The 27,659-nt window shown below is 53.5% G+C and overlaps 11 protein-coding genes across 11 annotated transcripts; 4 read left to right on the forward strand and 7 right to left on the reverse strand.

The window, feature by feature from the left end:
* Positions 1-703: 703 nt before the first annotated feature.
* CTAM01_00427 (UMP-CMP kinase) lies at positions 704-1,781 on the reverse strand (the record flags this gene model as incomplete). The annotated part of the gene is made up of 2 exons (XM_060516479.1): positions 704-1,371; positions 1,547-1,781. 2 exons carry the CDS (start codon positions 1,779-1,781, stop codon positions 704-706), a joined length of 903 nt encoding a protein of 300 aa, XP_060389105.1.
* A 2,565-nt stretch (positions 1,782-4,346) lies between these two features.
* CTAM01_00428 (cystathionine gamma-synthase) lies at positions 4,347-6,226 on the forward strand (the record flags this gene model as incomplete). Its single annotated transcript, XM_060516480.1, has 3 exons — positions 4,347-4,529; positions 4,638-5,387; positions 5,447-6,226. 3 exons carry the CDS (start codon positions 4,347-4,349, stop codon positions 6,224-6,226), a joined length of 1,713 nt encoding a protein of 570 aa, XP_060389106.1.
* A 1,371-nt stretch (positions 6,227-7,597) lies between these two features.
* CTAM01_00429 (uncharacterized protein) lies at positions 7,598-9,341 on the reverse strand (the record flags this gene model as incomplete). Its single annotated transcript, XM_060516481.1, has 10 exons — positions 7,598-7,652; positions 7,735-7,905; positions 8,018-8,266; positions 8,333-8,470; positions 8,540-8,577; positions 8,666-8,820; positions 8,901-8,942; positions 9,013-9,103; positions 9,187-9,216; positions 9,297-9,341. 10 exons carry the CDS (start codon positions 9,339-9,341, stop codon positions 7,598-7,600), a joined length of 1,014 nt encoding a protein of 337 aa, XP_060389107.1.
* A 494-nt stretch (positions 9,342-9,835) lies between these two features.
* CTAM01_00430 (MCM2/3/5 family protein) lies at positions 9,836-13,040 on the reverse strand (the record flags this gene model as incomplete). The annotated part of the gene is made up of 3 exons (XM_060516482.1): positions 9,836-10,417; positions 10,472-12,600; positions 12,653-13,040. 3 exons carry the CDS (start codon positions 13,038-13,040, stop codon positions 9,836-9,838), a joined length of 3,099 nt encoding a protein of 1,032 aa, XP_060389108.1.
* A 504-nt stretch (positions 13,041-13,544) lies between these two features.
* Positions 13,545-14,270, forward strand: CTAM01_00431 (clathrin adaptor complex small chain; the record flags this gene model as incomplete). The annotated part of the gene is made up of 3 exons (XM_060516483.1): positions 13,545-13,662; positions 13,735-13,963; positions 14,030-14,270. The coding sequence occupies 3 exons, from the start codon at positions 13,545-13,547 to the stop codon at positions 14,268-14,270; spliced, it is 588 nt and encodes a 195-aa protein (XP_060389109.1).
* A 186-nt stretch (positions 14,271-14,456) lies between these two features.
* Positions 14,457-15,794, reverse strand: CTAM01_00432 (yrdC protein; the record flags this gene model as incomplete). The annotated part of the gene is made up of 1 exon (XM_060516484.1): positions 14,457-15,794. One exon carries the CDS (start codon positions 15,792-15,794, stop codon positions 14,457-14,459), a length of 1,338 nt encoding a protein of 445 aa, XP_060389110.1.
* A 1,330-nt stretch (positions 15,795-17,124) lies between these two features.
* On the reverse strand, positions 17,125-17,955 carry CTAM01_00433 (uncharacterized protein; the record flags this gene model as incomplete). Its single annotated transcript, XM_060516485.1, has 3 exons — positions 17,125-17,484; positions 17,571-17,751; positions 17,831-17,955. 3 exons carry the CDS (start codon positions 17,953-17,955, stop codon positions 17,125-17,127), a joined length of 666 nt encoding a protein of 221 aa, XP_060389111.1.
* Positions 17,956-18,701: 746 nt separating this feature from the next.
* On the forward strand, positions 18,702-20,000 carry CTAM01_00434 (FMN-dependent dehydrogenase; the record flags this gene model as incomplete). Its single annotated transcript, XM_060516486.1, has 2 exons — positions 18,702-19,002; positions 19,063-20,000. 2 exons carry the CDS (start codon positions 18,702-18,704, stop codon positions 19,998-20,000), a joined length of 1,239 nt encoding a protein of 412 aa, XP_060389112.1.
* A 1,144-nt stretch (positions 20,001-21,144) lies between these two features.
* On the forward strand, positions 21,145-22,323 carry CTAM01_00435 (uncharacterized protein; the record flags this gene model as incomplete). Its single annotated transcript, XM_060516487.1, has 4 exons — positions 21,145-21,260; positions 21,314-21,458; positions 21,584-22,111; positions 22,180-22,323. 4 exons carry the CDS (start codon positions 21,145-21,147, stop codon positions 22,321-22,323), a joined length of 933 nt encoding a protein of 310 aa, XP_060389113.1.
* A 1,108-nt stretch (positions 22,324-23,431) lies between these two features.
* Positions 23,432-24,828, reverse strand: CTAM01_00436 (GDSL-like Lipase/Acylhydrolase; the record flags this gene model as incomplete). Its single annotated transcript, XM_060516488.1, has 2 exons — positions 23,432-24,586; positions 24,661-24,828. The coding sequence occupies 2 exons, from the start codon at positions 24,826-24,828 to the stop codon at positions 23,432-23,434; spliced, it is 1,323 nt and encodes a 440-aa protein (XP_060389114.1).
* A 947-nt stretch (positions 24,829-25,775) lies between these two features.
* On the reverse strand, positions 25,776-26,414 carry CTAM01_00437 (uncharacterized protein; the record flags this gene model as incomplete). Its single annotated transcript, XM_060516489.1, has 1 exon — positions 25,776-26,414. The coding sequence occupies one exon, from the start codon at positions 26,412-26,414 to the stop codon at positions 25,776-25,778; it is 639 nt and encodes a 212-aa protein (XP_060389115.1).
* Between the last annotated feature and the right edge of the window lie 1,245 nt (positions 26,415-27,659).

The raw sequence follows: 27,659 nt of genomic DNA on the forward strand, positions 1-27,659 counted from the left end.
GATACAGACGTCTTTTTAGCCTTGCTTGTCCTTGACACTATACTGCTCCTTTTGTTGTTAGTGACCGGCCGCCTGATCGAAAAGCAACTGCCAACTATGTACAAAGCTCTTGATATGTCCGCGGCTGAACATAGCTTTTTTTTATACGACACACCTAGTAGGCATGCCATGGTGGCATTACAACCATCATGAGGTTCACGGTAGAGGGGAGCCTGGGCCAATAATTCATATTTGATACTCGAGTCTTTTTATTTGTCTTTTTCGAGGATTTGGTTGAGAAACTCAAGAGTACATGTCTAGATATACAATAGACAAACAACAAAAGAGAAAAAGGAATCTTTTTTCGACTCCGGAACTTCTTATACAAGCACACACATACATGGCGAAAGGCTCTTCTTCTAGGAGTCTATGCCAAAAAAAAAAAAAAAAACGAGCTGACCCTTCTCTACCGCACCCCTCTCTAGACTAATTTTGCATTTTGCCTCTCTTTCTTTCTTCATCTCGGAGTCTGGTGTTCACTTTCAGCCCTGCAACGCAGAGAAGACGAAATCTCTAACCATGGCAGGCCGTGAGCGAAGCTAGGAGAAACGCAGGCCAAACTGTTTAGCCAGCATAGGTGCACGTAGTCCCCCACCATTCGATCTAAGCTGTAACCCGCGACTCTGTTGCAGAGCGCCAAGTCGGTTTCTCCTCACCCCCAAACTCAGATGCCCAAACGCTTGGAGAGCTCGGAGCGCGTCTTGCTGTACACGTCCTGCGGCGAAGGCGTAGCATCGAGCTTGACGACGCGGCCCTCCTTTTCAAAGTAATCCACGACGGGCATGCTCGTCTCGACAAAGGTGCGGAAGCGCTTGCGGATGCTCTCGGCGTTATCGTCAGCGCGACCGCTCGTCTTGCCGCGCTCGAGCAGGCGGCTCTCCATGACGTCCTCGGGGCAGTCGTAGAAGAGCACCAGCTTGGCGGGGCAGACGGCCTCTTCGAACTTGACGGCCTGGTCCATCTTGCGGGGGAAGCCGTCGATGAGGAAGCGGGCCTTGTTGCCCGGGTTGTTCTTGATCGTCTCCGTCATGGCGTTCTCGAGCAGCTGGACGGTGACTTCCATGGGTACGATGAGGCCGTCCTTGATGTAGTCCTTGATGAGCTGGCCGAACTGGGAGCCGGGGCGGTCTTGCTCTGCGCGGAGGAGGTCGCCGGCCGAGAGGTGGGTGAAGCCGTAGTCGGAGACGAGGCGGGCGCACTGGGTTCCCTTGCCGGCGCCGGGGCCGCCGAGGACGAAGAGGACGGTCACGTCGGCGGGGGAGAAGGTCGGGGTCGACTTTGTTGGGGCGGGAAGGCCTTGCTTTGCCTCGGGGGCGGGGAGGGAGGCCATCTCTGTAGGTGTTTTTGTCAGTTGAGCCTCTGTCTCGTGATTGCACAGCTTGATCAAGCTACTGAAAAAATTGGAACATCGTTTCTGTGCTCATCCTGTGGACGAAAGCGACAAGATCATGCTTGGGGCCTAGAAAGCTGCTTTGGGGGGTATCAGGGTTAGACAAAGATAGCTTACCTGCTCTTTGATCGACGAGGAGCTTGTAAGCAAAGCTACCGGCACCGACAACAACGAGGAAGGGCCAGAACTTGACGCCCGAGGACTTCTTAGGGGGTTCAGAGGAGTAGAAGCGACGCGCCGGGAGTCGCTGTTGAAGACGAAGAGAAGAGCGAGAAGTGGAAGTGAGGATATTAGAAGAGCGGATTGGGGAAGAGGAAGCTCGGGAGAGCAGACGGGGCGCAAAGGAGTGCATGATGACGGGGCTATAAGATGGCGAGGTAGGCGCGGGTTTGGCGGGCGGCAAGCGGCTAGTTCGGGGGGGTGAGAATGAATAAGGTATGGAGGCTTGTCAATGCAAAGTGACGAGGGCTGCGGCTACACCAAGGACAACGAGAGAGAGGGAAAAAAGAGTGACAACGTGTGGTGGTGGTTGGTGGATGGTGGTTTCGAAACCTGTCCTGCGTTCACGCACTGCTGCTAGGGTCAGCTAAGGTAGGGAAGTGTTGGCGTGGCACAATTTTGGACGGTCCCGTCACCTCCTGAGAGTGGGGCAGATTTGAGGGCAATTGGGGATTGGGATTGGTATTCTGGCACCTGGGCTTCCAGACCGCCCGACCTCATGACCCCTGACCACACTGACGTATGTCCACTTGGCAACAGTACTGGGGTTCTGGCGCTGTCACGTGGAAATATCGTTGAACATCGTTGAGATAAGCTTTCGTCCGTTTGTTGAAGCCGTCTTATTTTTACATATCTTTGGAAGCCAAGGGACGTCCGTTCTTCCCGTGCGCTTCTTCCGTCGCTGGGACCAATCGCTGACGTCTACTTCCTACACGGCGAAGATGCTGCGTCCGGTAGACAGAGTCTCTGAACTTATTTGAAGACTAAGATATCTTCTCGCCTTTCCTGTCCCTCCACGTGAGCTAGCCAAACTTACAGCTATTCAACAGACCGTCTCACTTGGCTACATTCCGTGCTTTGGCTCATTCATGGGACTTTGTTTCAATCATGCCACATTAACAATTACTCCCTGAGTATATCACATTCGTTAATTACAAGGTGCTATCAGACTAGGGTTCCCTGATCACATGGTCGAGCGAGGAAAGTAGTTATGCTGCATGAGTTTGTCATGAGTCTGGTTTGGTGGTCATCCCAGCTACCGGGTCGTCTCCTGACGGAGGCCTCGCCCGCATGATCCGATTACAGCCTTGCCAACACAAGCGCGGACTCGGGCGGATGAAAGTTGCGGGCGGCAAACTTCACCGGCGTGACTTGGGTTGTGGGCGAAAACCCGACAACAAACGTTTATACCGCGTCGTGCCTGCGAGGCCTCCATCAGCATAATTGACAAAAAATGTGAGTGCTTGGCTGTCTCATGCTCGTCATGCTGGCTTGAGTTTGCCGGTCTTCAAAATGCTACAGCGCAGCCCAATCTGCGATGCCGGTTATGCAAAGCTCGAAAAAGTCAACATCTTACACGGCTGCAAATGCGGTCCGGCGGGATGATCTTGGCTCGACCCGCGACCTTTGTACGGAGAGGGGGGGGGGGGAGACAAGCTATCCATGGCATTATGTAGGACCGTGAGCCAACATATGTTCTTTGCCAAAATCATACCGCTCGGCCATCGACTACAACGGACGGTGCTTGTTGACAGCTCACTCGTCTTTGGTGCCTATAAGGAAGTGGGCAGGTATCAGATGAGTATCCATCAAGGTGCGTATTGAACAGTGAGGGAGAAGGTGAGGTCACCTGCCCAAGACGAAGATTTGTAGAGGCCAGATCGTATTCATCTATGAATATTGACCTCATATTTACTTATTGACCTCATATTTACTTATTGACCTCATATTTACTTATTGACCTCATATTTACTTATCGCCGTACGTGAGTACATCATACATGCTGGGTGAAAGGATATAACACTTATCCAAGTAATGTGACATGCCCAAGCTTCAACAATTCGTGTTAGTATCACTGAAAGCTCTGATGAACGGCTCTTCTGGAGGTTTAAGGGAAGCCCTTAGCACTACGTGAATGATGATGTCCCAAATATTGGACACGTGCTTTGTAAGAAATTGCAGACCGAAAGAGCTTGCGATATGACACTGAGTGAGTGAAATCTGAACCTATGAGGCATTGAACAATATCGTTCGATATGCCGCAATCGATATATTGTTGTCGCCAACGGCATCGTTGACAGAAGCACACTCAAAGCTCGTGGCTCAAGGCTCATGCCACATCATTGGTTGCCTACATCTCACGTAAATCCAACGCATCGTGTATGCCACATCACTCGACCCTATCAAATAAGGATTGACCAAGCTTGCCTATTAAGGCAAGTGCCATCTCCATATCATTGGAATCCACGAAATGCTTATCCTGCCAGAAACCTTAGAGAAAATAAGCACAAGCGAGCCGCGGAGAATCTCAAATCGCAATTGGAGAACTACGAAGGATCGAACTTGCAGGATCATGTTCAGCTCGAAATCGGCATAGGGCTTACATGCGAATCGCCCGAGAAGCTGAGAGGCTGATAACTCCGAGTGGCTGTACCGCGAAAGAGTAAGACAAGTTTTGGCGAAGAGCGAGTTCCACTTTGTCTTAGCTGCCCCTCACGAAGCTCTCCAGCTCCTCCTTGGGGCCACGCTAGACGCGGGGTCTTATTGATAAAGACGTCGGGATCCTCAAATGGTCCAACGGTCGTGAGCCCGCGGAGATATCAAATTATCAGGTTCCTGGACTTTATCATTTACACCCAGCCCGTCGTTTCTTTACAAAAGAATTTATCAAATATCCACCCTAAAATAAGCTTCAACAATGCCCGTACTCAAGCCCAATGCTGAATTCGGGCACTGCGTACCACCGGAGACGCAGTATGGTATAACCACCTACGCGCCAGGATGGGAAAATGCAATCAAGTTTCGAGAGGGAGACCGAGCCACTATGGCTCGCGTTGTTCACATATACCCGAGATTTGGGCCATTCGGGCCCGTCTCCAAGGTCCGTCTTGTTCATTCTAGAGACCCCCTGAATCGACAACACCAATCTAGGGCCCTTTTGTAAGGAAAGCACCATATTGGAGAACTCAGCTGACAGAACCAAAAAAAGGCGCTCATGGCCATCTGCGCAAAGATCAAAACCCCTGAAGGCCACGGAGCACTCTTCTTCACCTCACCGGCCTCCTTCGCCACCGTGCGCGCCCACGCTCTTCACCCTCACCGAAAGCAGCACGTCCTGACTGACGAGGACCTGAGCTACCGATGCGTAGATGTCGGCGATGTGCGTCTTTACCTAGTCACTTATCCGATGCCCAAGACCCTCGGCGTCATTGGCGCCTGGCAGAACCCGGGCATAGGCGTCTCGATCCGTCTGGCGGAGAAGCTCCTGGAGGACATTGAGTCCTTGAAAGAGGTTAACTTCGAAGGCGCGGGAGATTCGCCGCCGCCGACAAAGTATCTACCCGAGGGCGAGGCGCACGGTAAGCTGAGGGAACGCATCACTGGACTCATTCACCGAGCCGCGATCGATCCGGACCAGGTGAAAGCTGAGGCCAGAGACGTGTTTTTGTACCCCACGGGTATGGCCGCCATCTTCGCCGCCCATAGGACTCTGCTTGAGTATCGCCCTGGCAGCGTCGTGATTCTCGGGATTGCCTTCCACAGTACCGTTCACTATCTCCAAGACTCCTCGCCGCAGGGCTATAAGCACTTTGGCCCTGTCGACAAGAAGGGCGTCGACGAGTTTGAGTCTTGGCTTGACGCAGAAGCGGCCTCTGGCAGGGACGTGAGCTATGTCATCGCCGAGTTTCCCAATAACCCTCTACTAGCCAGCACTGATATCAACCGTATCAGAAAGCTTGTAAGTGACCAAATCATCAGATATCAGGGGTTGATGTACCTAGTTAACACCTCTTATAGTCCCAAAAGCACAACTTCGTCCTCGTGCTCGACGATACAGTCGGTTCCTTCAGCAACATCGACATCCTGCCCCAGTCTGACATTCTCATCTCCTCGCTCACAAAGTCCTTCTCGGGCTACGCAAACGTCATGGGCGGTAGCATCGTCCTCAACCCGCTCTCATCACACTACTCCGCCCTCCACCCCCTCTGGTCCAAAACTCATCACAACGAGCTCTTCATCGGCGACGCCGAGGTCCTCCTCTCCAATTCGGAAGACTACCTCCCGCGCACCACGATCCTGAACCGCAACGCTGCCGCCATGGCCGCTCATCTCCACGCCGAAGCCTCCAAGAACCCTGGATCAGGAGTCGTGAAAGTCCTCTATCCCTCCGTCCTTCCCGACTACGAAACCTATAAGTCCTTCCTCCGTAAACCGACACCAGAACTCCCTGAACCAGGCGCGGGCTGTCTACTGAGCGTCGACTTTGACTCCGTCGAGGCCGCGCGCGCCTTTTACGACCGCCTGGCGTTTTACCCCGGTCCCCATCTCGGCGCGCACCGTACTCTTTGCCTAGCGTATAACACGCTCGCGTTCGGAAAGGACCCCGAAGAGGCGGCGTTCCATCGGTCGTACGGGATTTTGGAGGAGACGGTGCGTATCTCTGCTGGGTTGGAGGATGTCCAGGACCTTCTTGATACACTGGATGATGCGTTGGCTGTTGCGAGGGAGGTTAAGGCAAAGTTGGCGGAGGGACCTACGACCATGGAGGCTGCTGCTGGTCTTGGTGTTTCTGCCTAGCAGTTTGCCTTGTTTAGCTGGGCTGGTTTCGCAGCGGAACAGAGCTCTCTACCAATGAAGCACATTAAAATTCTACCCTATATTTGTGGTCCATAGGATCAGCGTTTCTGTAGAATGTCTGGCACACTGCCGCCTAGCCAGACTCTCATCAACGTTAGGATAGAAGACCCGGGCTGTCTAGGCGCACCAGGAGACCTACACCTATCTTTCAGTGAAAGAAAGTGTTGAAATTTATCATTACAGTTGCAACAGTCCTATTAGTGTTTGGGAAGAATCTCTCGTCGTTATACAAGTCTAGGTTGCTGTCAGCTGGATCTGCTTTCTTCGCTCGCCGTCTTTTACACAGCTTTTTACTTTCTTTGGTGGGCTCTGCGTGTAACAAATGCCGAGAAGGCTCACCCCAAGACTATTGGGCGCGGAGAAGCCAAGCAGACACGAATCGAATCCATAGAAGGCTCAGCCTGCTGGGTGCTCAGCTTTTGGGAAACTATCGTGAACTACGCTGATATGGTTGGAGTTTGTGCAGAGCTTGGGAGAGCCATAGAGCCGCTCATTCCACTGTCAACCCGGATGTTCTCAACTTTTTGTAGGCTTCCAGTACAGCGATGCTATCTGGCAGTTCACACGCAACGTCTAGTGGCCCTGTCCGAGACGGCGGATAGCAGAACGAATGGCCCCAGGAACGGCGTTTGTCGACTAGGAACTAAGACCTTCTGGCGTACTGAGTCTACTTTATGTAGGAACTGCTCTAGAACTGTCCATGTGCGTACTCGAAAGGACAGTAAACCCTTTGAGTACTTCGGTATATATTAAGAAAAAAGCCTTGAGAAAACCTCTTTCTTAGTTTCAAATTAAGTCAAAGATGTTGGGTCGTTGATACTGGTTTCGTGGTATTCGGCAGAACACTCAATGGGGATGAGAAGTGACGAGAAAGTATTCCTTTGCATTGGCTAAGAATATACATCATCAAAAGAACATCATTATTTCCGGCGTTGTAAAGATGAACGTAATGTTTCATGTCTCATAGAACAATAGCCAAGATGCACGTAGGTCTTACCAATCGACGAGAGTCTGCACCTCAACACTCGCTCGAAATTTGAAAGAGTCTATTACGATGTGCTTTGGATTATGCTCATACAGGCTCAGCACCTGGCTATGATTTGAGTAGGTCTTTGCACAGCCCATACCTCTTTTGTGAATTTGCATTGCTACTCGTAAGTTGCGTGTATATTCGCTATGTCGAAATTCTGCTCCTCTCTCCATATGCCCATGTCCCTAGCTGAACTTCATCAGTAAGCCTTGCTGTACATTCAAAGTAGCCATCTATGCACAGTAGCCGTTTATCTATGCGGCGAGAACCCCTGCCCAGCACTAAGCAGAAGTTGCGGCCTCTTCCTTCTCGGCCTTACGGCCAATAACTGAGTAGCTGGCACCAGGGCAATTAGCACAAACGTAGACTTTGGAAGGCTTGTGGCGGGAATAGAAAAAAGACAGGAATCGATACTAACATGGGAAAGTAGGCGTGATAGCTTCTATTCTTCAAATCGTTGCGGACATCGACGAGAAACACATTGACTTCGTCGCGGGTCCAGCAGTGGACACGGGTGAGAAGCGCCATACATACGGCTTCGAGAGCGCTGGAGAAGTTCTCGTAGCACCAGAGGCCGAGTTTCTTATATCTATCACAAGGAAGTGTCAGCCCAAGTATATTTTCAGACCTGGAAAGATGAAAAAACGTGTTCTCTCCGATGGAACGGTTTATTAAGAGAGAAGTGAAAGAAAGCGCCACACTTTTCATCTTTGGGCCAGCCGTTCATAGGCCACTTGAAAATCCGTAGCTCGACGTCGACAAATCCAGCCTCAACAACAAGACTTTTAAGGGTAGATACGTCGACGAACACACGGCCCATCTTTTCGGACCCAGAACGGATGAGGTTGACGTACTCGTGTATCGAAGAGTCTTTGGGAAGGGTATTGTCGTCAGATACGGGGTCGACTTGATTTTCGAGAAGTTCAAGGTACCCGCCTGGTGCAATGTTGCTAAGGACAAGGCCAGTCAGTCGTCCGATTCGTGAAGTGAGCGGATATTGTTAAAGAATGACAGACTCGTAGCATTTTTCAAGGTATTCTTTCCAGTTTGCAATGCTGGCGTTCATAAAGCGGCTGTGGATGTAGTTGAATGGTTCCGAGTACGTCCACTCTTCTTCGATATCGTCTATCTCGAACCTCACATTGGGAGGCACACTTGACTCATTTAGATCAGTTCCGACGAAACTGGATGAGTTACTCGCTTGATACGCAAATCTGACTTACAATTCCTGCTGAGGAGCAGAGAGATCGATGCCCAGAATCTGGAAACGTAATGATAGTATGTTAGAAGCGCGGATCGTCATGTCAAGCAAGTTCGGGGGCTGCAGAGGAGAAGGGCCGCAAAGCTACCTCAGATTCAGGATGCAAGTCTCCGAAATCAACGGCCCAGACCCCGGTCCCAGTCCCGACATCGAGAACGCGGCCCACTTCAGAGTCCGGCTTGCAGGGAGGGGCGAGGCCGAGTTTGCCATCGAGAGTGTAGATGAAGATCTCATGTTGTTGATCTATTCTTCGAAATCAGGGAATCGGTCAATCAGATTATATGCTGCCTCCAGTGCGAGCGCATCAGGAAAGCGACGCATACCTAATCTGTCACTCTCTCTTGCGTCGTTGGGAAAGATGTATTCTGCGTTTAGTCTTAGTTATTCAGACCCCGTACATGTTTTGACTCTTGAAACAGAGTGAGTGCATCGTACTGCCGTCCTTGTATCGATGATAGGTTCTGCCATTCTCGATGCGGTAGTCGAGGATAGATGCGGTGATGCTTGTGCTCGAGGACGCGATGCTCTGATGGTATGTTAGAGACAGTACAACACCATGCCACCGCACAGAGCTGATGGTTACAGGTTAAAGACTACAGGTTGGCCTACCTCGAGATCCGACACATCGTGTTCAGAAGCCTAGTACGAGGAGAGAAAGGTGAGTATCGAGCTCGCAAATTTTTGATAGCCACTAATAGTTTGTAGGACAGAATACAGACCTCATCTCCTGGCACGATCACAACCTCGTGGGTGATCTCAGCCATATTTGGTAGCGTACGACTGCTTATGAGCTGATTCGTGTTGCTCGAGCCTCAGTCGATGCCTGGTATCTTCGACTAGGTTTCAATACAACTCTTCACAACAGAGTCGAGGTCTGGCTCACATCAGTGTAATCTGATCAAATAAGTCGAACGATAGAACGAGGAGAAGCGCCCCTTTTACCTTCGAATATACGGGCAATGAACCCCTCTTCCAAGACGGACGGATGAAACCATATACCCGCGATACCAACCAACATGCATATGCGTGTCAACGGCTCGGTTACCTTTTCTGCTCATTTGCAAGGATTCAACTTTGGCTTCATTATATATTTCTCTGCAAGTAGTCCTGCAGCTTGTCAAATGGATGAGAACACTAAAGACCAACGCCAAACTTTCCCTTCCTCACCGGGCCCAACGTATCAGAAGCCCACACATTCCACATAATCTCATCTACAAGGGCGTCACACCATTTTTCTGTTCCTCCCAAAAATGCTCTCTTACACCATCGCAGTCACTCTCCTGACAGTTCTCCTAGCGCCTTCGCCGCTAACCATAATAAGACCCTCCATCTCCAACGTCCGCATCGTCTCGTTGAAGTCGCTCTGCTCAATCGGCATGCTAGCCGACTCGCTGAGCCTCCGTGCAACCTCGGCCCACTTGACGGTCTGTCCATTGCTGGTCAGCTCGTCGAGTAGGTGGAGCACGGCGTTCTTGATCTCCTCCTTCTTGCGGCGATCGGCAGCGCTCGTGCCCTCCGTCAGGAGACTCATGTCGATGCGACCCTGGGAGTCGGTGGCAGCAGTCTTCAAGGCAGAGCGAATGAGGCGGGCGGCTTCCATGACGTCCTCGCGAACAACTGTTGTAGAAAGACGCATCTTGGCGTGAGCCTCAGACAGACGAATCATGGACTCAAGTTGACGAGTAGTAGCAGTGATACGCTTCTCCGCAGCGCGGACATCCTGGCCGAGCTTGCGCATCTCAAGGTATTGGTTGACCAACTCTTGAGCGGCATCTTGGGCGATGGTAGGCTGTATTTGCGAGCGAGCGTAGGAGATGTAGGTGGTGAGGAACTCAACAGGCTGGATACAGGTCAGAAACTGTTGAAACGATGGGAGCTAACAACGGGCACTTACGAGAATATCATCCTTCTGCTGGGCAGACTCCGGGTTATCTTCCAGGTACAAGGAAAGCAGATGGCGAGCAAGACGAGCATCGCTCTTCTCATCTGCGCGATCGAGAATGAGGTAGACCAAATCGAAACGAGAGAGCAGAGTGGGAGGCAGGTCGATGTTCTGAGGTACGGGCAGGTCAGGGTTGTAACGACTGCCAATCGGGTTGGCAGAAGCCAGAATACTCGTTCGGGCGTTCAAGGTGGTGATGATGCCGGCCTTGGCAACGGATACCGTCTGCTGTTCCATCACTTCGTGGAGAACAGAACGAGTTGATTCCGACATCTTGTCAAACTCGTCGATGCAGCAAACACCGCCGTCAGATAAGACCAGGGCACCAGACTCAAGAACAAGCTGGCGAGTCTCGGGATCTCTAGTGACGTACGCAGTGAGACCAACAGCTGAGGAGCCCTTTCCGCTGGTGTACACACCACGAGGAGCAATCTTGTGCACGTAGGAGAGAATCTGGGACTTGGACGTCGAAGGGTCACCGCAGAGCAAGACGTTAATATCGCCTCTGTATCTGGGGCTGCCACCCTTGGTGAAAGTCTTGTTGGTGCCACCGAATAGTTGCAGCAAAATTCCCTTCTTCACGTCGTCCATCTCGTAGATAGATGGGGCGAGTGAGCGGGAAAGAAGATCGTAGATGTCTGGCCTGGCAGCGGTCTCCTTAATCTTCTCTTCCTCCTCTGGGCTGATCTTCTTGGTTTCTTCCATGTTGGGGTCGTTGCCAGACTCTTCTTCTTCACCTTCAAGGCCGAGGGTCGAAGTGTCGACTCCCATCCTCTTCTTGTCCACCTTTTGAACATGCAACACATCGACATATGTTTTGTAGATACTCTTGATGGTTCTTTGGCGAGGATTCACACGCACAGGGTTGACGCGGAAAATACCCGTAAGCTCAACACGGTCACCAGCTTTGCAGAAGTCCACCAACTCGTTGTACACACAAACCGAGACTGAGTGGGGCGTCTGTCCGGCAGGAACCGCATCGGGGGTCTCCTGAAGCTTGATCACCTGCTTGTCGTCGAAGACACAACGGTTGTGGATAATCTGCATGGAGTTCTTGGATGCGCAGCGAGTACGCGGGCACTCAGTAGGCTCGCGGATTTTGCCTCTATCGAGACCAACGTTGACCGAGTGATTGCAAACACTGCAACGGAAGAACGCATCCTTCATGTCTGGGATGACTGGCGTGGTGCGGATGACAAGACCCTTGATGGTGATGAGTCTGTCCATATCTGAGGGGTTCAGGTCTCGAAGGTTGGTCGTCTTGTCCAGTCCGAAAGGCCGGACCATGTAAAGCAAGCCAGAAACCTCGTCTTCCTTGGAAGGGAGGTCCATAGTAGGTCGCGGTGTCGGGGCATCAGAGCCAGCATGGTCTGAGCTCGGGAAGGCAATCTCGGAGCTGGGTGCAGTGTTGCTGCGCCTAGCCGCATCGCCAGCACTGCTCTGAGAGGCACGTTGTCTTTGGTCTTCAGCTCTTGCCAGCTCTACCATCATGTCGCTCACTGACTGATCCATGATGGGGACGATTTCTTGCGGGTAGGCTTGGAGGTGGTACCAGAGCTTGCGTGTCGGGGGGTAGGTGTTCAGATCGGCGACGTTGAGATGGAGCCTGGCGGTACCGAGAAGAAGCATGTTTTCCAAAGCCTCCCAGTAGGGCTTGGACTCAGCGTCAGGGGCATTCTGAACCTCTGCTTCGGTCCAGCCCTCCCTGTACAGCTGGTATTTCCGTGTGAAGTGCCTGAGGAAATCTTTGAAGGCTGCGAAGGTGTCGTCGACTGAAACCGTGGTACCCCAAATGGCACTCTCTCCTTGCCCACCAAGACGATCTGCCTCTGACGTGTTTGGGTCTGGGTTGCTGAATGAAAGTGCATCGGAGCCCGGGGCGTCTGTGGTTACTCTGCCTTGAGGATCCAAGACAATGCGGCGGCGTGGTGTTCTGATGCCTTCTGAGTTGATGTCACCTCTGCGGGAGCGAGATGCTCTATCAGAGACAAAAAGGCCACTGCTTTCGCTGCGCAAGTCTGACTGAGGTGCCCGCATCGGTCCCGGGCTGGAGCTGGCTTCGTATCGGATTGGTGACGATTCTGGGCATACAAGTCAATACTTTGCACGCACATACACCAATGAAGTGCTGACCTCTCATCATACCGCTCGCACGCGGTGTCCTATCTCCATCACCGGTGGATTGGGTGTCAATGTCTTGACGCAGCGGTGAGCTGGGAGCAGGCCCAGCGGCGGTGCTCTGGCTGTTGCTCATGTTGCGCAAAGGAGACGAAACATCGCCATTGGCAGGTGCATTGCGACGACCATTGGCAGACTGTGCCGGAGAGGATTCATAGAACAGAGGGCTGGACGCAAGCTGGGACCGGCGGGTTGTACGAGGGGTCTCTGCAGGGCGTTGTTGCGCCTCTTCGTCTGCCGGCGCGGGAGTGCTGCGATCAGCGTCCGGGTTGTTTCTCGTAGAACGGCGGGGAGTTCCACCGGCCGTCGAGCTTCTCGTCGACCTTTTCGAAGGCGAAGACATTTTGTTGTTTTTGACGTTCGTAGTCTTGCGGTTGTTGGTCGAACGGGGGGGAAGTGGGATGCGGGATGCGACTGAAAGAATATGTGCGTTGCTGGGGAGAGGGCAGGTGTGGAGAGGCGTCGTTCAGGAGCAACTAAAAGGTGGGCTGCATTGCAATCTCGAAAAAGCACTTTACGCGCTCACCCAGTCTGAACGCGTCCCGAAAAGGAGTTTCGCGTTTTCCACTTTACGCGCTGTGGAAGCACTGGCCTGTGCGTTCCATCTACCGCCCATGTCGCTGGGGCCACCTTTCTGATGGGGGCTCAAGGCTTGGTGGATTCCCACATCCCTGCTATCCGGCCATCGGCGAAACCACCCACCGACTTGCACCGATTCTGGGATGCTGAGGTGGTCAATTGCATCCCGCCAGAGCTCCCTACCAGGCACCGTTGACTAAAGTGACATTACCCAGCAACCCACCAACAAGCGCAATCCGGCGCAACAACACCCTAAATAACCGTCAAGATGGCTCCTGGAATGTCCCTTTTCTCCGTCAACGCGATCCTGATCCTCAGCATTGAGGACGGATCGCGGTTATTCTCCAAGTACTACAGCGCACCCCACCAAGGCACACAGAAGGACGGTATGCGCTGGCTTTCCCCCCTCCGACGCAGAGCTCTGGAGCTCCATGACTGACGTGACCGATCCACGATAGGCCAGACGAACCCATACCCTGATGTCAAGTCGCAAAAAGCCTTTGAGAAGGGTCTCCTGGAGAAGACGGCCAAGCAGACCGGCGATATCATCCTCTACGACAACCGGATCGTTCTGTACAAGATGGAGTCGGACGTTATGATGTACGTTGTCGGAGGCGTTGACGAGAACGAGGTTCTTCTTTACAACGTTATTCTGGCCCTGAGAGATTCCCTGCACCTCCTCTTCAAGTAAGCCATCCCCCTTTGTGTTTCCTGGGAGCTGCAGGTAGCTGGTGGTTCTAACAGCTCGATTAGGCAATCTGTCGACAAGCGCACAATCGTCGAGAACTACGACCTCGTCTCCCTCGCTATCGACGAGATCGTTGACGACGGCATCATCCTCGAGACCGACCCCACCATTATCGTCCAAAGAGTCAGCAAGGCGCCGGCGCAAGACGTTGACCTCCGCCGCATCGACCTCAGTGAACAAGGTGTCAACAACCTGGCCCAGCTGGGTAAGTCGAAACTGGCGGACTGGCTGCGGCAAGGTTTGTAAGGGGTCGTTCATGGTGTAAGGGAGAGAGAGGATGGAGATATAAACCAGGGATGGTTGTGCAAATGGGAGTTTTATGGTGGCTTCTAAAGGGAACGCATCATTAAAAGTATAGTCCCTCGAAAGGGGGACGTCATGACGAATGCCTCGAATTTATGCTTGATTCTATTTTTTGTCCAAGAAACCCATCTATGCTCGGATTTCGGAGGCCGCCTTACGCAGCCTGTTCATTACCGCCTCTGCAATGTCATTCCTGTCGTCGATGCCGTCCACGAAGATGACGCTGGCACCTCTTCTATCCAGATCCCTCAGAGCCGAGAAAAGCCCCTGAGCAATCCCCTTAATGTCGTCGCCCAGATCTATGTCGAGGATCGTCGCCATGAGCTTGTCCTCTGCGTCCTGAAGCTCGCCCTCCTGCACCTCGTACGCCGCTTCGTCCCTCGCATTCGCCGCCGTAGCCCCGTCAACATGAACCTTGGAGACTTGCAACGCGCCATGGTGCAGACCACCCGCAATCTTCCACCGCCTCGTGCGAATGATACCAATCTTGAGCGGACCCAGCCCGGCGCCATTCGTCGTCGTCACGTCGCCATTCTGCTGGATCAGCGCCTTCTGCAGGTCCTCGGCAATGATACCCTCAGCACCAGCCTCGCAAGCCCACTCGTACAACACAACCTTTGCCTTGGGGCTGTAATGCTTATACTTCATCCCCGGCGCCCGCGGCGTCGCCTTGCCCATCTCGCTCTCGTCCTTGTACGCCTTGACGACGCCCTCCCAGCCGGGACAAGCCCGCAGCTCCTCCATGCCCACGCCGCCGGGCCTCAGCACGACGGGCGGGTCGCACAGGCCGTCAACGACGGTGCTCTCCACGCCGACCTGGCACGCCCCGCCGTCCAGGATGAGCTCGATGCGCCCTTCCAGGTCGTGCAAGACGTGCTGCGCCGTCGTGGGCGACGGTTTCGTGGACGCATTGGCCGAGGGCGCGGCCAGGGGCACGCCGGCGAGCTTGATGAGCGTCAGCGCCAGCGGCGAGGACGGCATCCGGACGCCAAAGCTGGCCAACCCCGCCGTGACTTCGGGCGCGAGCTTGCTCGGTTCCGGATTCCTCAGCAAGATCGTCAGGGGTCCGGGCCAGAACTTTTCAATGAGCGGCTTGTAGATTTCCGGGATCGGGTCCTTTGCTGCGTCACCGTTTGTCTGCTTCTCGGACCGCAGCAGGCTCCGCAACATATCCAGATCGCAGACGTGCGATATCAGAGGGTTGTCTGATGGCCGACCCTTGGCTGAGTAGATGCCCTTGACGGCGCCGCTTCTCGTGGCGTCGGCCCCGAGGCCGTAGACGGTTTCGGTTGGAAATGCCACGGGCGTGTCCTTGCTGCGCAGATATTCTGCTGCATCTCGTAGGGCGGCTAATGATGCGCCAGAGGCTGAGTTGGCGATTTCCCAGCTGCTTAACCTCTCAGGTCCCTCTGCATCTCTGAAATCCCCAAGACCTTGAGCCTCGACTTTTACTACTTGGGTCTCCATTGTGATTTTGTCGTTGTGTTGTGATGAAATCAGTCGCCGGTAGTTGTGGCTAAATGTCGTAATCTGACGACTTATACGGCGTATGAGGGACGGTGCAAAAAGATACGTGCGTTGAGTTTGCATAAAATCCAAGGGTGGGAAGAAAATAAAGTTGACAGAAGAGGGTCTGCTAAGATGGCTTTCTCCGATATCAAAAGAAGAATCTAGATCGTCGTCATATGAGATTAATTGGGTATCAACAAAAGGTCTTCATGCAGATCAAGTGGATGAGAGGAACTGGATGGTCAAAGTTGAGTCATATGCGGAAAAAATTCTCTGGATGAGGCTAAGTGAGTGAAGTGTGTGTGGCCGTTGGGCCTGCGCTTTAGCGGCGATATTTCCGAGTTTAGGGAACCGGTGGTCGGGTCTTGCCCGTCAATAGCAGTGACATCTGCCGCTAAGGTCACCTCTGCCGATCGGCTTTCAGTGGGGCCAGTGATGTGATTATGGTGGGGGTTGAGTCTGCTTCAGGCACTCGCCACGTGCAGACTAGCCGCGGCCGACTTCGAGAAATTCCATGTAAGAAGTTTAAGGTACCTAGAATACTCTGTAACAGCTTCGGCTTGGAAGTTGTGGTCATGACCTCCTTTTGCCTGCTATTTAGAGGTATTTTGCAGCCGGCTGCATGCGCCGAAGAGTGATCAGGAGATTCGGTGTCCTCCACTTCCCTTTTTATTCTCAAGATGTTATTTGTGTAACATAGTATGGTTGTATCAGCTAGTTACGAAATCGACTTTGGGAGTAGACCATGAGGTAGTTCGAGCATCCTTGCTAACCTTTGATCACAGCAATTGTGTCCAGTCAGCATCCTCGATTCTCCCATTTTCCGTTCCTATGTGATGGCCGCATCGATGTGGGACTCTGTCTACCACGGAATACAACCTCCAAACTATCGTCTGGCTAACCGGAGTAAGCCCCGCCGCTAATTGCGCAGACTTGACGCAAGCACGCAAGGAGATATGCAGCCCTTCATCTCCTACACGGCTTTTTTCGCGGTAAACAAGACGTGAGCCTGCGTTCTCCTTGAGCAGCCCCAGCCCAAGTCCGAACCGGACGAGTAACTTGCATAGTCGTCGCGGCAAGATAGGCATATGCCGTGGGACGCAGCGTGATGTCTGTATCTGTCCTAGACCAAGCCTTTCTGTTGCTAGCACCAGGGCCAAATTCGTGCGCGCTTGAACACAGACAGTGTCGCCTCATACCATCGCCCGACTTTCTTCCGTCCATCGTATATAGGCCACTAGCCGGTACTGATGCTGTGTGTTTCTCTTTTGCAAGTTGACGGAAACCATCAGACAAGCTCAGCGTTCCCGTCATCGACAACGGGTTTTGCGCTAGACCATCTCAAAATCAAGATGTCACCGGTCTCCGCTAGCACGGAGCCGTCCGCGTCCGTTCCCTTTCCTTCCACTTCTGTATCTCGTAGCATACGAATAAAGACTGCGGTATCGAGATCTGGCCCGTCGATCATGCTAATGTTGCCAGCGGTATCGTTGAGGTTCTGCAGGTTTGGCGGGAAGGAGGAAAGGAAGGACGAAAGATAGTGATTATGCAGGAGTGCCTGGTGACGAGTCGCGTATGCCAGTTCTGTTTCGGAAAGACGAGCGCGGAGGGCCGGAGACGAGAGGTAGTGGAGAGCATGTTTATCGATCTACAGGATCAGAGCAGACAGTTAGCCACGTTCGGTGCCAATGAACATGCGCCGAATTCGGTTGGAGAGCAGCGAAGATTGGGTACCTTTGCGATACGAGCACGAAGGAAGCTTCTGACGAGGAACTTGAAGCGCTCAAGCTCCGTCTGAATGACGATGAGAGCGAAGTTGGTCTTGGGGTCCATGTCACCCGTCATGTCTTCGACCTTTTCGATCTGGTGCTTGATGCGATCGTTGACGCGCTCAAAGAGACCGCCGGTAGGCCATCTGACGCACCGCATGTCAGCACGACAAAAAATTGAGACTCAATTATTCGGAAAACGCCGAGAGGCAGGGGGTCACACACTCTAGAAGTTCTGGGGCGGTTCGCTCTGCCACCCAAGCGCGCGTCAGGGCCTGTAAGTCGCGTGTCTCGGAGGGAATTGAGTACGAGACTGGGTCGACCTCGCGTAGGATATCGTCAATATCCATTGTATGTGACTTCTGTAAGTGTGTGGGCTGGAACGGGTGCTATAACATGGCGAGATCACGTTCGGCGGCGCGGTGTTGGTGACGCGAGTTCGAGGTCGAAACTGGAACGCGGGATTCTTGGGGGAGAGAGAATCGCGGAGTGCTAATTGACTTCCATGGTGGGGTCCTCCTGGAGGTGGAGCCACAGAGCTAGGCGCAGGGTGCTCGGATAAGAGGGTACGCGTGGATACAGTGACGAGAAGCCAGGGTCAAGGTATCTTTCTATCTAGTGGCTCCTGTCATTCTCATCACCTTTCGTACACAGCTGCTTTCTGACCGACATCTATATTCTTAGAGAATACTGTTCATCTGTCTCTGAATTGCTTGCAGATAATTCTATTTGGTGATCTTGAGACGATTAATTTGGTGGTTGCTTTGCAGCTGCCGTGTTGCCGATTACATGAACGCCCCGACGGACAACGCTCACTTCCTATTGTTACCATGACGAGTAACATGGGAGCTTCGTGCCGAGGCTCCCAGCCGGGGAGCTTACGGATCTGACACTCTTCGGAGTATTTCAAGACGCCAATGCCACCCCCGCAATCCCTCGATCTCCCCAAGTCCATCTCTAGAGTTGTTGAGATAATACGATACACTACTGTCAATGAGAATACAATTACAATTTTACCGCGACGGACACTGTCTTTAATATCTAAACAGATTTTCTAGATTTCTTTTCAATCTTTACGAGCCCTTCCCTTCTCACAATGGCAGACTCAGGCGATGACGATGAACGGACCCCTTACTCGGCCTACGCCGTCAGCATCTATCAAAACGGCATTATGGCAGGCCAATTGCCAATCGTAACGACGGATCCCAACGGCCTACAGGCCCAGGCCAAGAAGGCCATGGGCCCAGAGTCCTTCAACTACGTCTTCGGAGGAGCTGGCGAGCTCTCGACTATGGACGCGAACCGTCTAGCCTTTCGCCAGTGGAAGATTGTGCCTCGCTTCCTGAGACCTAGCAATCCTCGGGATTTGAGAACAGAATTATTTGGCGTGACTTATGGTACGTTGCGGATGCCAACCCAATTTTAAAATGAGACACTGCTCTAAGACAACAGCTTAGAGTCTCCCCTTTTGATGGCCCCCATCGGGGTTCAGAGCATCTTCCATGAGGACAAGGAGACGGGTCTGGCAGCCGCCTGCGCCGAGTTGCAAGTGCCGTATACGTTAAGCACGGCGGCGACCTCGACCATTGAGGAGGTCGCCAAAGTTTGTGGCGACCAGCACCGCTGGTTCCAGTTATACTGGCCCATGGATGATGACATTACGGGGTCGATTCTCAGACGTGCCAGGGCCAACGGGTACAAGGTCCTCGTCGTGACTCTCGACACCGTGACTTTGGCTTGGCGGCCGGCCGATCTCGACCAGGCATATCTGCCCTTCATCACAGGTACGGGCAACGCGGTCGGCTTCAGCGATCCCGTCTTCCGCAAGAAGTTTTCCGAGCAGAACGACGGCGACCAGGTAGAGGACAACATCATCAGCGCCTCGCGGTACTGGATCAGCCAGGCCTTCCCAGGCGATCACCATTCTTGGAAGGATCTGGCGCTCCTGAAGAAGAACTGGGACGGGCCCATCGTTCTTAAGGGCGTGCTGAGCGTCGAGGACGCCAAGCTCGCCGTCGAGCACGGCATGTCGGGCATCATCGTCAGTAACCACGGCGGCCGACAGCTCGACGGCGGGGTAGCCTCGCTCGAGGTGCTCCCGGAGATTGTTGAAGCCGTGGGCGACAAGCTCACGGTTATGTTCGATTCCGGGATCCGAACTGGGGCGGACATTGTCAAGGCGATCGCTCTGGGGGCTAAGGCCGTCTTCGTTGGCAGGCCCGCCATCTATGGCCTGGGCATTGCGGGTAAAGAGGGCGCGAAGGCTGTCATTGCTGGGCTGCTTGCTGATCTGGACTTGACAATGGGACTCTCCGGCTTCAAGAGTCTCTCCGAGCTCAAGCCTTCCATCCTTCGGCAGGTTCGGTACGGTGGGGACATGAAAGCCAACCTGTAGTATTACTGGTTCTGTTCGCCCTCGAGATGTAGGGTCTAGCAGGACGGCAAGCCGTTGTACCGAGAGTTCTGTGTTGTCGCTTTCGCAATGAAGCTGAAGGAATACAAGCTTATTTTCTTTTCGGAAAATAGTGTCGATCGTAGCCCCAATCCCTTGGTCTCATCACACCTTCTCCGCGGGCCTTGTTGAGATTTGACCCAGCGTGGAGTCGTGGACTAACAAGCAATAAGCATATTGCGGGCCATATTTTCCCCCGCACCCTAGGTACCAGTCCCGGAATGCTCGCCATCCGGGCGTGCTTGCAGCTCGGGAACGAGGAGAGCCACCGAGCTAACGTTCGGCTCCTGTCGACTGTCTTGGGCCGAGACAGGCCAAGACTATCAGATCGCAAGTGCCAATGTCCAGCGCGTCAAAACATGCCATTGGGGTCTTTGCTATTCATTCCTCACGTGGTTTGGAATCCTTCTCGCTGCAATTCGACCAACCCAGGCTTTTCTCTACCTAGCGAGAAGTCCTTGCTCTCAGCGCGCTAAGATCAAATGCAGCCGGGCTGGACTAACACTGAGCTGTTCTTCGCAAGTCAATTACAGTCAATTGTTGGGCCTTCCGGGCATCCCACCTCACAGCCACGACAGGGCTGCTGCTGGTGCCCGCCTGCGAAAGAGTTCACAGGCCTTTGCCGCACTGTTCCTCTTCCATGACGAGATCATCATCTCCCTCTGGGGAATGTTCGTGATCTTCCGAGGTGCTACCATGGGCTAGCGCGCATTCGTTCCAGTTTATCCTTTCCAATAGCTCCATGGGAAATGGTCCATCCGAGGGAGCGGGATTTAGAGTGCAGTAAGCATATTCTTGCGGAAAGCGGGTTTGTCTCTGAGTAATCTCGTTGCAAAAGAGTCTCATCACAAGGCGTCATGTTGTTGACAAGATGGGGTGATCACTTAGAGGTATCTGATATATAAGACGACAGCGGGGCGGGCGATGTAAGAGAGATGAAGGAAGAAGCCATAGCAGATACAACCATCTCACCAACAGTCCTTCCTTACCAAAAATCAATCAACCCTTTCTCGTGAATCTATTATACATAAGCACATAGTCACTCTATACCCCTCCTACAATCTCCATCTAATACAGTCCCATCACAATGCGTACCTCATCCATCATCCTCGCGGCCGCGTCCGCCGCCTCCGTCCGGGGCGCTCCCCTCGAGAAGAAGGCCAACTACGACCCCCTCCCCGGTGGTGATATCACCATCTTGAAGTTAGTCACAGGAGTACCAAGTTTTGAATCCAGATCTAACAAAGGTTTGATAGCTATGCTCTTACCCTCGAGTACCTCGAGCGCAAGTTCTACGAGGAGGGCTTGAAGAACTACACCGAGGCCGACTTCTGCAAGTACGCCGGTGAGGTCGGCGAGAAGTTCTACAAGAACCTCAAGACCATCTACGAGGACGAGAAGGTAAGGCTCCATCCCTAACACACTACACAACACCCAAAAGGGTAGTCCCTAAACCAAAAACCCCCGTCGACTTGGAACGTTGGCCATAACCACCCCCAAACTAACAATCCTCCCCAAAACACCAGACCCACGTCGACTTCCTCAAGGGTGCCCTCGGCACCTCTGCCATTCCCGAGCCCACCTTTGACTTCCCCGTCGACGACGCCGACTCCTTCCTCGCCCTCGCCTCCGTCCTCGAGGGCGTCGGCGTGTCCGCCTACCTCGGCGCCGCCGCCGTCATCGCAGACAAGACCTACGTCCCCGTCGCCGGCTCCATCCTGACCGTCGAGGCCCGCCACTCCTCCTACATCCGCGCCGCCCTCCGCCAGAAGCCCTTCCCCACCCCCTTCGACACCCCTCTCGACTTCAACCAGGTCTACTCCCTCGCCGCCCAATTCGTCACCGGCTTCGCGCCCGGCACGCCCGCCCTGCCCTTCAAGGCCTTCCCCAAGTTGACCGTCTCCCCCACGCCCAGCTCCCACGGCGCTCTGTTCGAGGGTGCTTACAAGGCTGCTGTTGATGCGCAGACTGTCCCCGCCGGAGCTACCGTTTACGCTGTCTTCTACTCTGGACTCGACACCTACTACGCCGAGGTTGCCGTCAGCGGTAACGACGTAAGTGCCAACCTTTTTGACACTGTCTCTAAATGTATGAATTTTGTGCTAACCATGTCTTCCTGCAGTACATCGTCGAGCAGCTCCCCGAGGGTCCCGCTGGCCAGGTGTACTGCGTTCTCAGCACCGCTAACGGCAACAGCACCAAGGTCTCTGACGAGAACACTGTTGCCGGTGTTGCCATCCTCGAGATTGAGGAGGCCGACTGGTAAACAAATTACTGTCCTTGTACCCAAAAAATTGGTTCGTGACAAAATGGTTGCATGAAGCAGTCTAGAGCACCCTTGATGAATATCTGATATCTGATACGGCTTTTATTATTATCTTAAATCTTCTTTGTACATATTGGAAAATTAGCTCGAACTGCAGGAACCTCTCTGATAATTAATGCAATACTGTAACTCAACTTGTCTCTGGAGCCTTTGTTTTGATATGGAGTGATAAAACCACGTGTCAGGCATGACGGAGAATCTCTAGCAAAATTGGTGGTCCTGTCCATGCTGTGGAGGTCGTGAGTTGACTTCATAATTATGAGTGATAGTAAAGTGTACCCAAGGTAGAAATGGTACATATGTCAATCGGACTAGATCGTTTCCCCCAACCTTTCCCAAAAGTTGGAAACCTGTCCGTACCCAGAGACTGTCACAAAAAGAAGAAGGCACATCCTCGTACCTCCTTCCCCCAACAGTAAACTTCAGCTCACCTGACCCCTGACCTTCCCGTCACTTGGACAGACGCCCCTATGGTAGGTATGTAACCCGTCCCAACCTCGTTTTCCATCATCAACACCGCAGCGCCCGTCTAGGTCGGCGAGGTCAGGTCAAGCTGTGTGCGAGGTGGTCGAGTGATTAAGTTAAAACAAATACTTTCATGAAGTCAGAGTTCGGGTCGACTGAGGGGCGTGAGATATATGGTCAGTTACCCCCCCCCCCCCCCTTTCTTCTTCCCTTTCCTTTCACTCCTTCTACTGATTGCTGGGTATTTGAAATTTACTCTTTAGTGGCAGAGGTGTTGATGGATGCATTCGGAATGAAGATTCTCCTTCCGAGACTCGTATTTCTTTACTGATTCTACAGCGTCTGCTACCCGTGATAGGAAGGCCTCTCTTGGGCAAGCTACAAGTACGTGTTTTATCACCAGCCAATTACGCATGCGACCCAATCATCAAGTTGCACGTACACAGCCAACCATCTGACGAATCCTCCTCGGAAAACCTGACTTTTTGCTTCTACATTTGGATTCGCTTATATATGGTCTCTATCTGACTCACTTACATCGCCCCATCTCACCACCGAGCAGTCAGACCACGGTATTCCTCCCCTAATTCATCCCAGAAACCCCATTCTTGAACTTCTCAAAAATCGAGAGATCAATCCCAGCAGCCATGGCCTCATACCCAGCCGGGTTCAAATGCAAATGATCCCCCGTATCATACTCGGCCCTCAACTTCTCCGGCGCCGCGGGGTCCCTCACAATCGCGTCAAAGTCAATCACGGCATCGTACCGCCCGCTGCTCCGAATCCACTCATTCACCCTCTGCCGCGCCGCCTCCCTCGTCGGGTCAGAGTACGGCTGCCCGTCGCCCGTGAGCGGCGTGATGGTCGCACCAAACACCGCGATGCCGAACCGGTGAAGCCGCGTGACCATCTGGTCGTACGCCGCCACGAGCCGGTCGCCCACGGCCTCCTGCGCGGCGGTGGTGTTGGTCGCGGTGCCAATGTCGTTGACGCCGATGAAGACGATGGCGTACTTGATACCTGACTGCGCGATGACGTCCCTGTCGATGCGGCCTAGACCGTTGGGACCCAGGCCGTCCGCCAGGACTCGGTTGCCGCCCGCGGCCTCGTTGACGATGGCGATGGCGCTGGTGGATGACTCGTTTTGCATGCGCGCGAGGAGGCGGTCAGGCCAGCGGTTGTTCGCGTTGGTCGTCGAGCCGCGCCCGTCGCTGATGGAGTCGCCCACGATGGCGACGGCTGAGGCGCCCTTGGGAAGCCAGCCCTCGAGGGCGCTGATGAGGTACCAGTGATCCGTCGTCGTCGTCGCGGTGGCGTTGCCAGCGGTGGTGGCGAGGTCCTGGTCCGCGACGTGGTTCCCGCTCTTGAGGAAGGACGTGGTGCGGCTGCCCGGGTGGCCGGTGATGCTGTTGGTCGTCTGGCCGTCGGCGAGATAAATCGTGATGGAGACGATGGACTGCGCCTCGACGGCGAGGTCGATCGGATCCGAGAAGACGACGGCGCCGTTGGGCACGACGAAGCCGCCGCTGCCCGAGAAGGTGACGACTAGGAGGGAGTCGGCGTCGACGCCGCTCGTGCCGGCTGTGTTGTTCGCCGTCCGGGCGATGGTTACGGCCGTGATGGGGAGGTCTGAGCCGCCAAAGGCGTTGCTGATTTGCAGGCGGAGAGTCGAGGTCGCGAGAGAGACTTTGACGGTTTGGCGGAGGGTCGCGTCGTGGAAGACTCGGCCTGTCTCGTTCTGGGCGGGAGAATTAGGGGGACGCTCCTGAGAAAAACCATTGCGCTTTGAGGACGAGGAGAAAGAAAACTCACAAATGGCGCGGGGGGTAAGTTAGCCGGCTCGACCAGCTGAGGCATTGTTCCCCAGACGGTGACCCATTCCCTCTCATCTCCTCGCGCAGGATGCTGAGGGCGTGCTTCTGCCAGAGGGGAGAGGAAGAGCAAGGCGGCGAAGGCCGTCTTGAGAGAGGCGATCATCATCGTGGTGAGCTACAGAGAAACGAGTGCTGGCTGCCAGATCCACTGCTCCTAGGCCCGAATCAAAAAGGGGGCCATCGTGAGCTTTATAAAGAGTACTCGAACACGGAATTCGGTGCTTTCATTAAGTCGCCTGCCCCTCAATATAACATGGTTCTCCAATTGGGGATTTCCATTGCAACGTTGGCTATGTGGGCATCCGGCAACGCGGAACCTGATGAACGCTGGATAATGGCAAGAAATGGGTTCAACCCGGTTGAAGTTCAGGCTAAATTGAAAATGCCGTGGGGAAAATTGGGGATCAGAGTTGAAAGTGGGTGCTGCGGGAGATGAGACTGAGCAGTTCGTCCCATGCGATGCGACGCCGTCTCTCCACGTCCCGCACTGGAGCCGGGTCCGCTGTCTTCCCCGCATGGGTACACTCCATCGGTACTGCCATGGCCTGGGGAAGATCTTGGGGTCGGTGACGACCTGGTGAGGTGGGGAGGGGTTTAGGTTAATGAGACTTTGGTCACGGGAGATAATGCAACGATGACGAGGATGGGAGCGTAGATCAATGATTGGCATTCCAATTGTACACCCAATGTGCATCTGTGTACAAGAAGAGGGGCGAGCGGCTCAAGTCCTCCAGAAAAACGACCGTGGTTCATCCAAACAATTCCGACGTCAAATCGACCAAACGCTAAACGAACAAGTAGCGAGCGACATTGAACAACATCCATCGACCAAAGATTCAATCATCAAAGAGAAGTGCCGAGCCATGTTGATGGCGAATGAGAGAAGGAACCGAAGTAAAGCCAAGATCGACCGTTTGCCATCTCTTCCATTGCCCCGACTTCCTCAAGGCCTCGGCATGGCACGAGGATAGGGGAGAACGGAAGGGAATCTGAAAATGCAAGGTAGTTGGCAAGCCGTAACGGACAAGAAGGAAAGCTGAATAGACCAACACACTAGATGTCCAAGTGAAGTGCCGCAGGGGCAGGACCGGCAGCAACATCGGCCCAGTCACCGGCGCAAGTGATGAAAGCTTCGGAAGAATGGTTGGCCATGCCATACTCGTTCTCAAAGCTATCTGTAGCTCTGCTCACACGCGAGTGCGAGATGTGGACCTTCATGCTGTCTTTGGACGAGCTGTCCTTGATGTCGAAGCCACCAGGGCACGGCTGACCCCAAAGCCACTGATAGGTGCTTATGTTCCCAAGGGGTAACTGCGTATCAAGGAGGTTCATGTTGTCCATGGTCAAGGCGGAACCAGGGACGATTGGGGCTGTAGCCATCGCTATAGTAGCGAGCGAGTTGAGGACAGTGTCTTCAGAGCCGGTTGTCTCCGAGGAAGTCCTGGAGGCAGTGACCTCGTGATGAGAGATCATGTCGAAGCCCCCATCAACTTCAACATCCGAGGTGTATGTTGGTTCGGAGCCTGACATGTTGCGGGCCACTCGACGGTCAGCGATGGAGGAGGAAGGCTCGTTGGAGACCTTGTACTGCGGACTACGATGTTCTGAGTAGTTGCCCACAGCAGGATGGCGCAGAGTGGTGTTATGGGACTCAGGATGTGAGTGCTTGGTGTCTTCTTGGTGTGCCATCATGATGATATTGGGAAGGGCGAAGAGGAAGAGAGATGTCGAGTGTGTATGAGCTCAGCGATCAAGCGACGTAAGCTGGTGGTGGATGGACCGAACGACACTGTTACAGAGACGACGTCAGACTTTGTCAAGTGGCCAAGTGCAGAAGACAAGCGTTGCTCACCACAAGTCCGGCGGGACTGGAATAGGCCCTGAAATGGCACAGCAGAGAAGAGGAGAAGAAAAGTGATGATGTTCGACTGGTCAGTATCCAGCGACGAGAAGAGCCTTTCGCTACTTTCGTTCTCAGAAGTAGCGTGCCGTCCGTTTTTCCAGGATAGCAGAGGACAAGATCTGTTGCAACTGAAGTCCAAGAACAAGAAGATAGGTTACAAAGTTGGTGTACAAACTGATTTGTTATACTGGGGAAGGAACGGGAGAAGGGTAGGAAAGTTGGTGGGCGAAGTGAGAGAGATTTATACCAGAAAGCGTCTGACTGGTGACTGGGGATGGTTAGTTGTGACCCGTCGGGCTTTGGGTAGTGTGGACGTCGATGGACGGAGAGAACGAATCGGCCAGTCTTTTCCCTCCTTTTTTCCCCATTCCCTTTTTTTCTCTCTCTTACTCCCCCTCGGACCCTTCAGTCACTCATCTCAGGTACATCGATCCCAGCGCCACTTGGCTGCGCCGACGGTGCAGCTCGCTGCATGATGCTGCTGCAGCGGCATGTAGGCGTGGAAGCCGGGTAGGGTGAGGAAGCGAGGTGAATGGGAGTTTGACGGGGAAATCTTTAGGTTACCTTAGACGAGTAAACTTTTGGAGTTGGGGGCGGCTGGACCTCCCAGCAACCAAGAAGACTGGGAAGGGTGGTAGGAAGTGGTAGGGTGGGAGGAGAGGAAGAGGAAGAGGATCGGAGTCGGACTGATGCACTGCAATGGGAGGTGTGGGGTAGTCTACTGCTGTGAGGTACTTTTTGAATCAAAACTACCTTATCCGTACCGTCTGAAGAAACAGCGTAAGGTACGGCTATACTTGGAAACTTCGGACTTTTTCTTTCCCTCTTTTTTGGCAACTTACTCCCCCCGTCTTTCTCGATTTGCGTGGGTTGTCACCTGACGTCCATCAATTGCGTACTGAGGTACTGCATGCTATATGCGCCTACCTAATTTCCTCCCCGGGCAAAGTAGAAAAAACGTATCTGTGCATGTTTCCCGACTCGAAGGAAGTCAAATTTGGCCTCAGGCTTGGGCTACCGCTGGCGCCATGGCG

Source organism: Colletotrichum tamarilloi (genome assembly GCF_030869305.1).
Source record: "Colletotrichum tamarilloi strain Tom-12 chromosome Unknown Scaffold_1.1, whole genome shotgun sequence".
In the NCBI taxonomy this organism is placed as follows: Eukaryota; Fungi; Ascomycota; class Sordariomycetes; order Glomerellales; family Glomerellaceae; genus Colletotrichum; species Colletotrichum tamarilloi.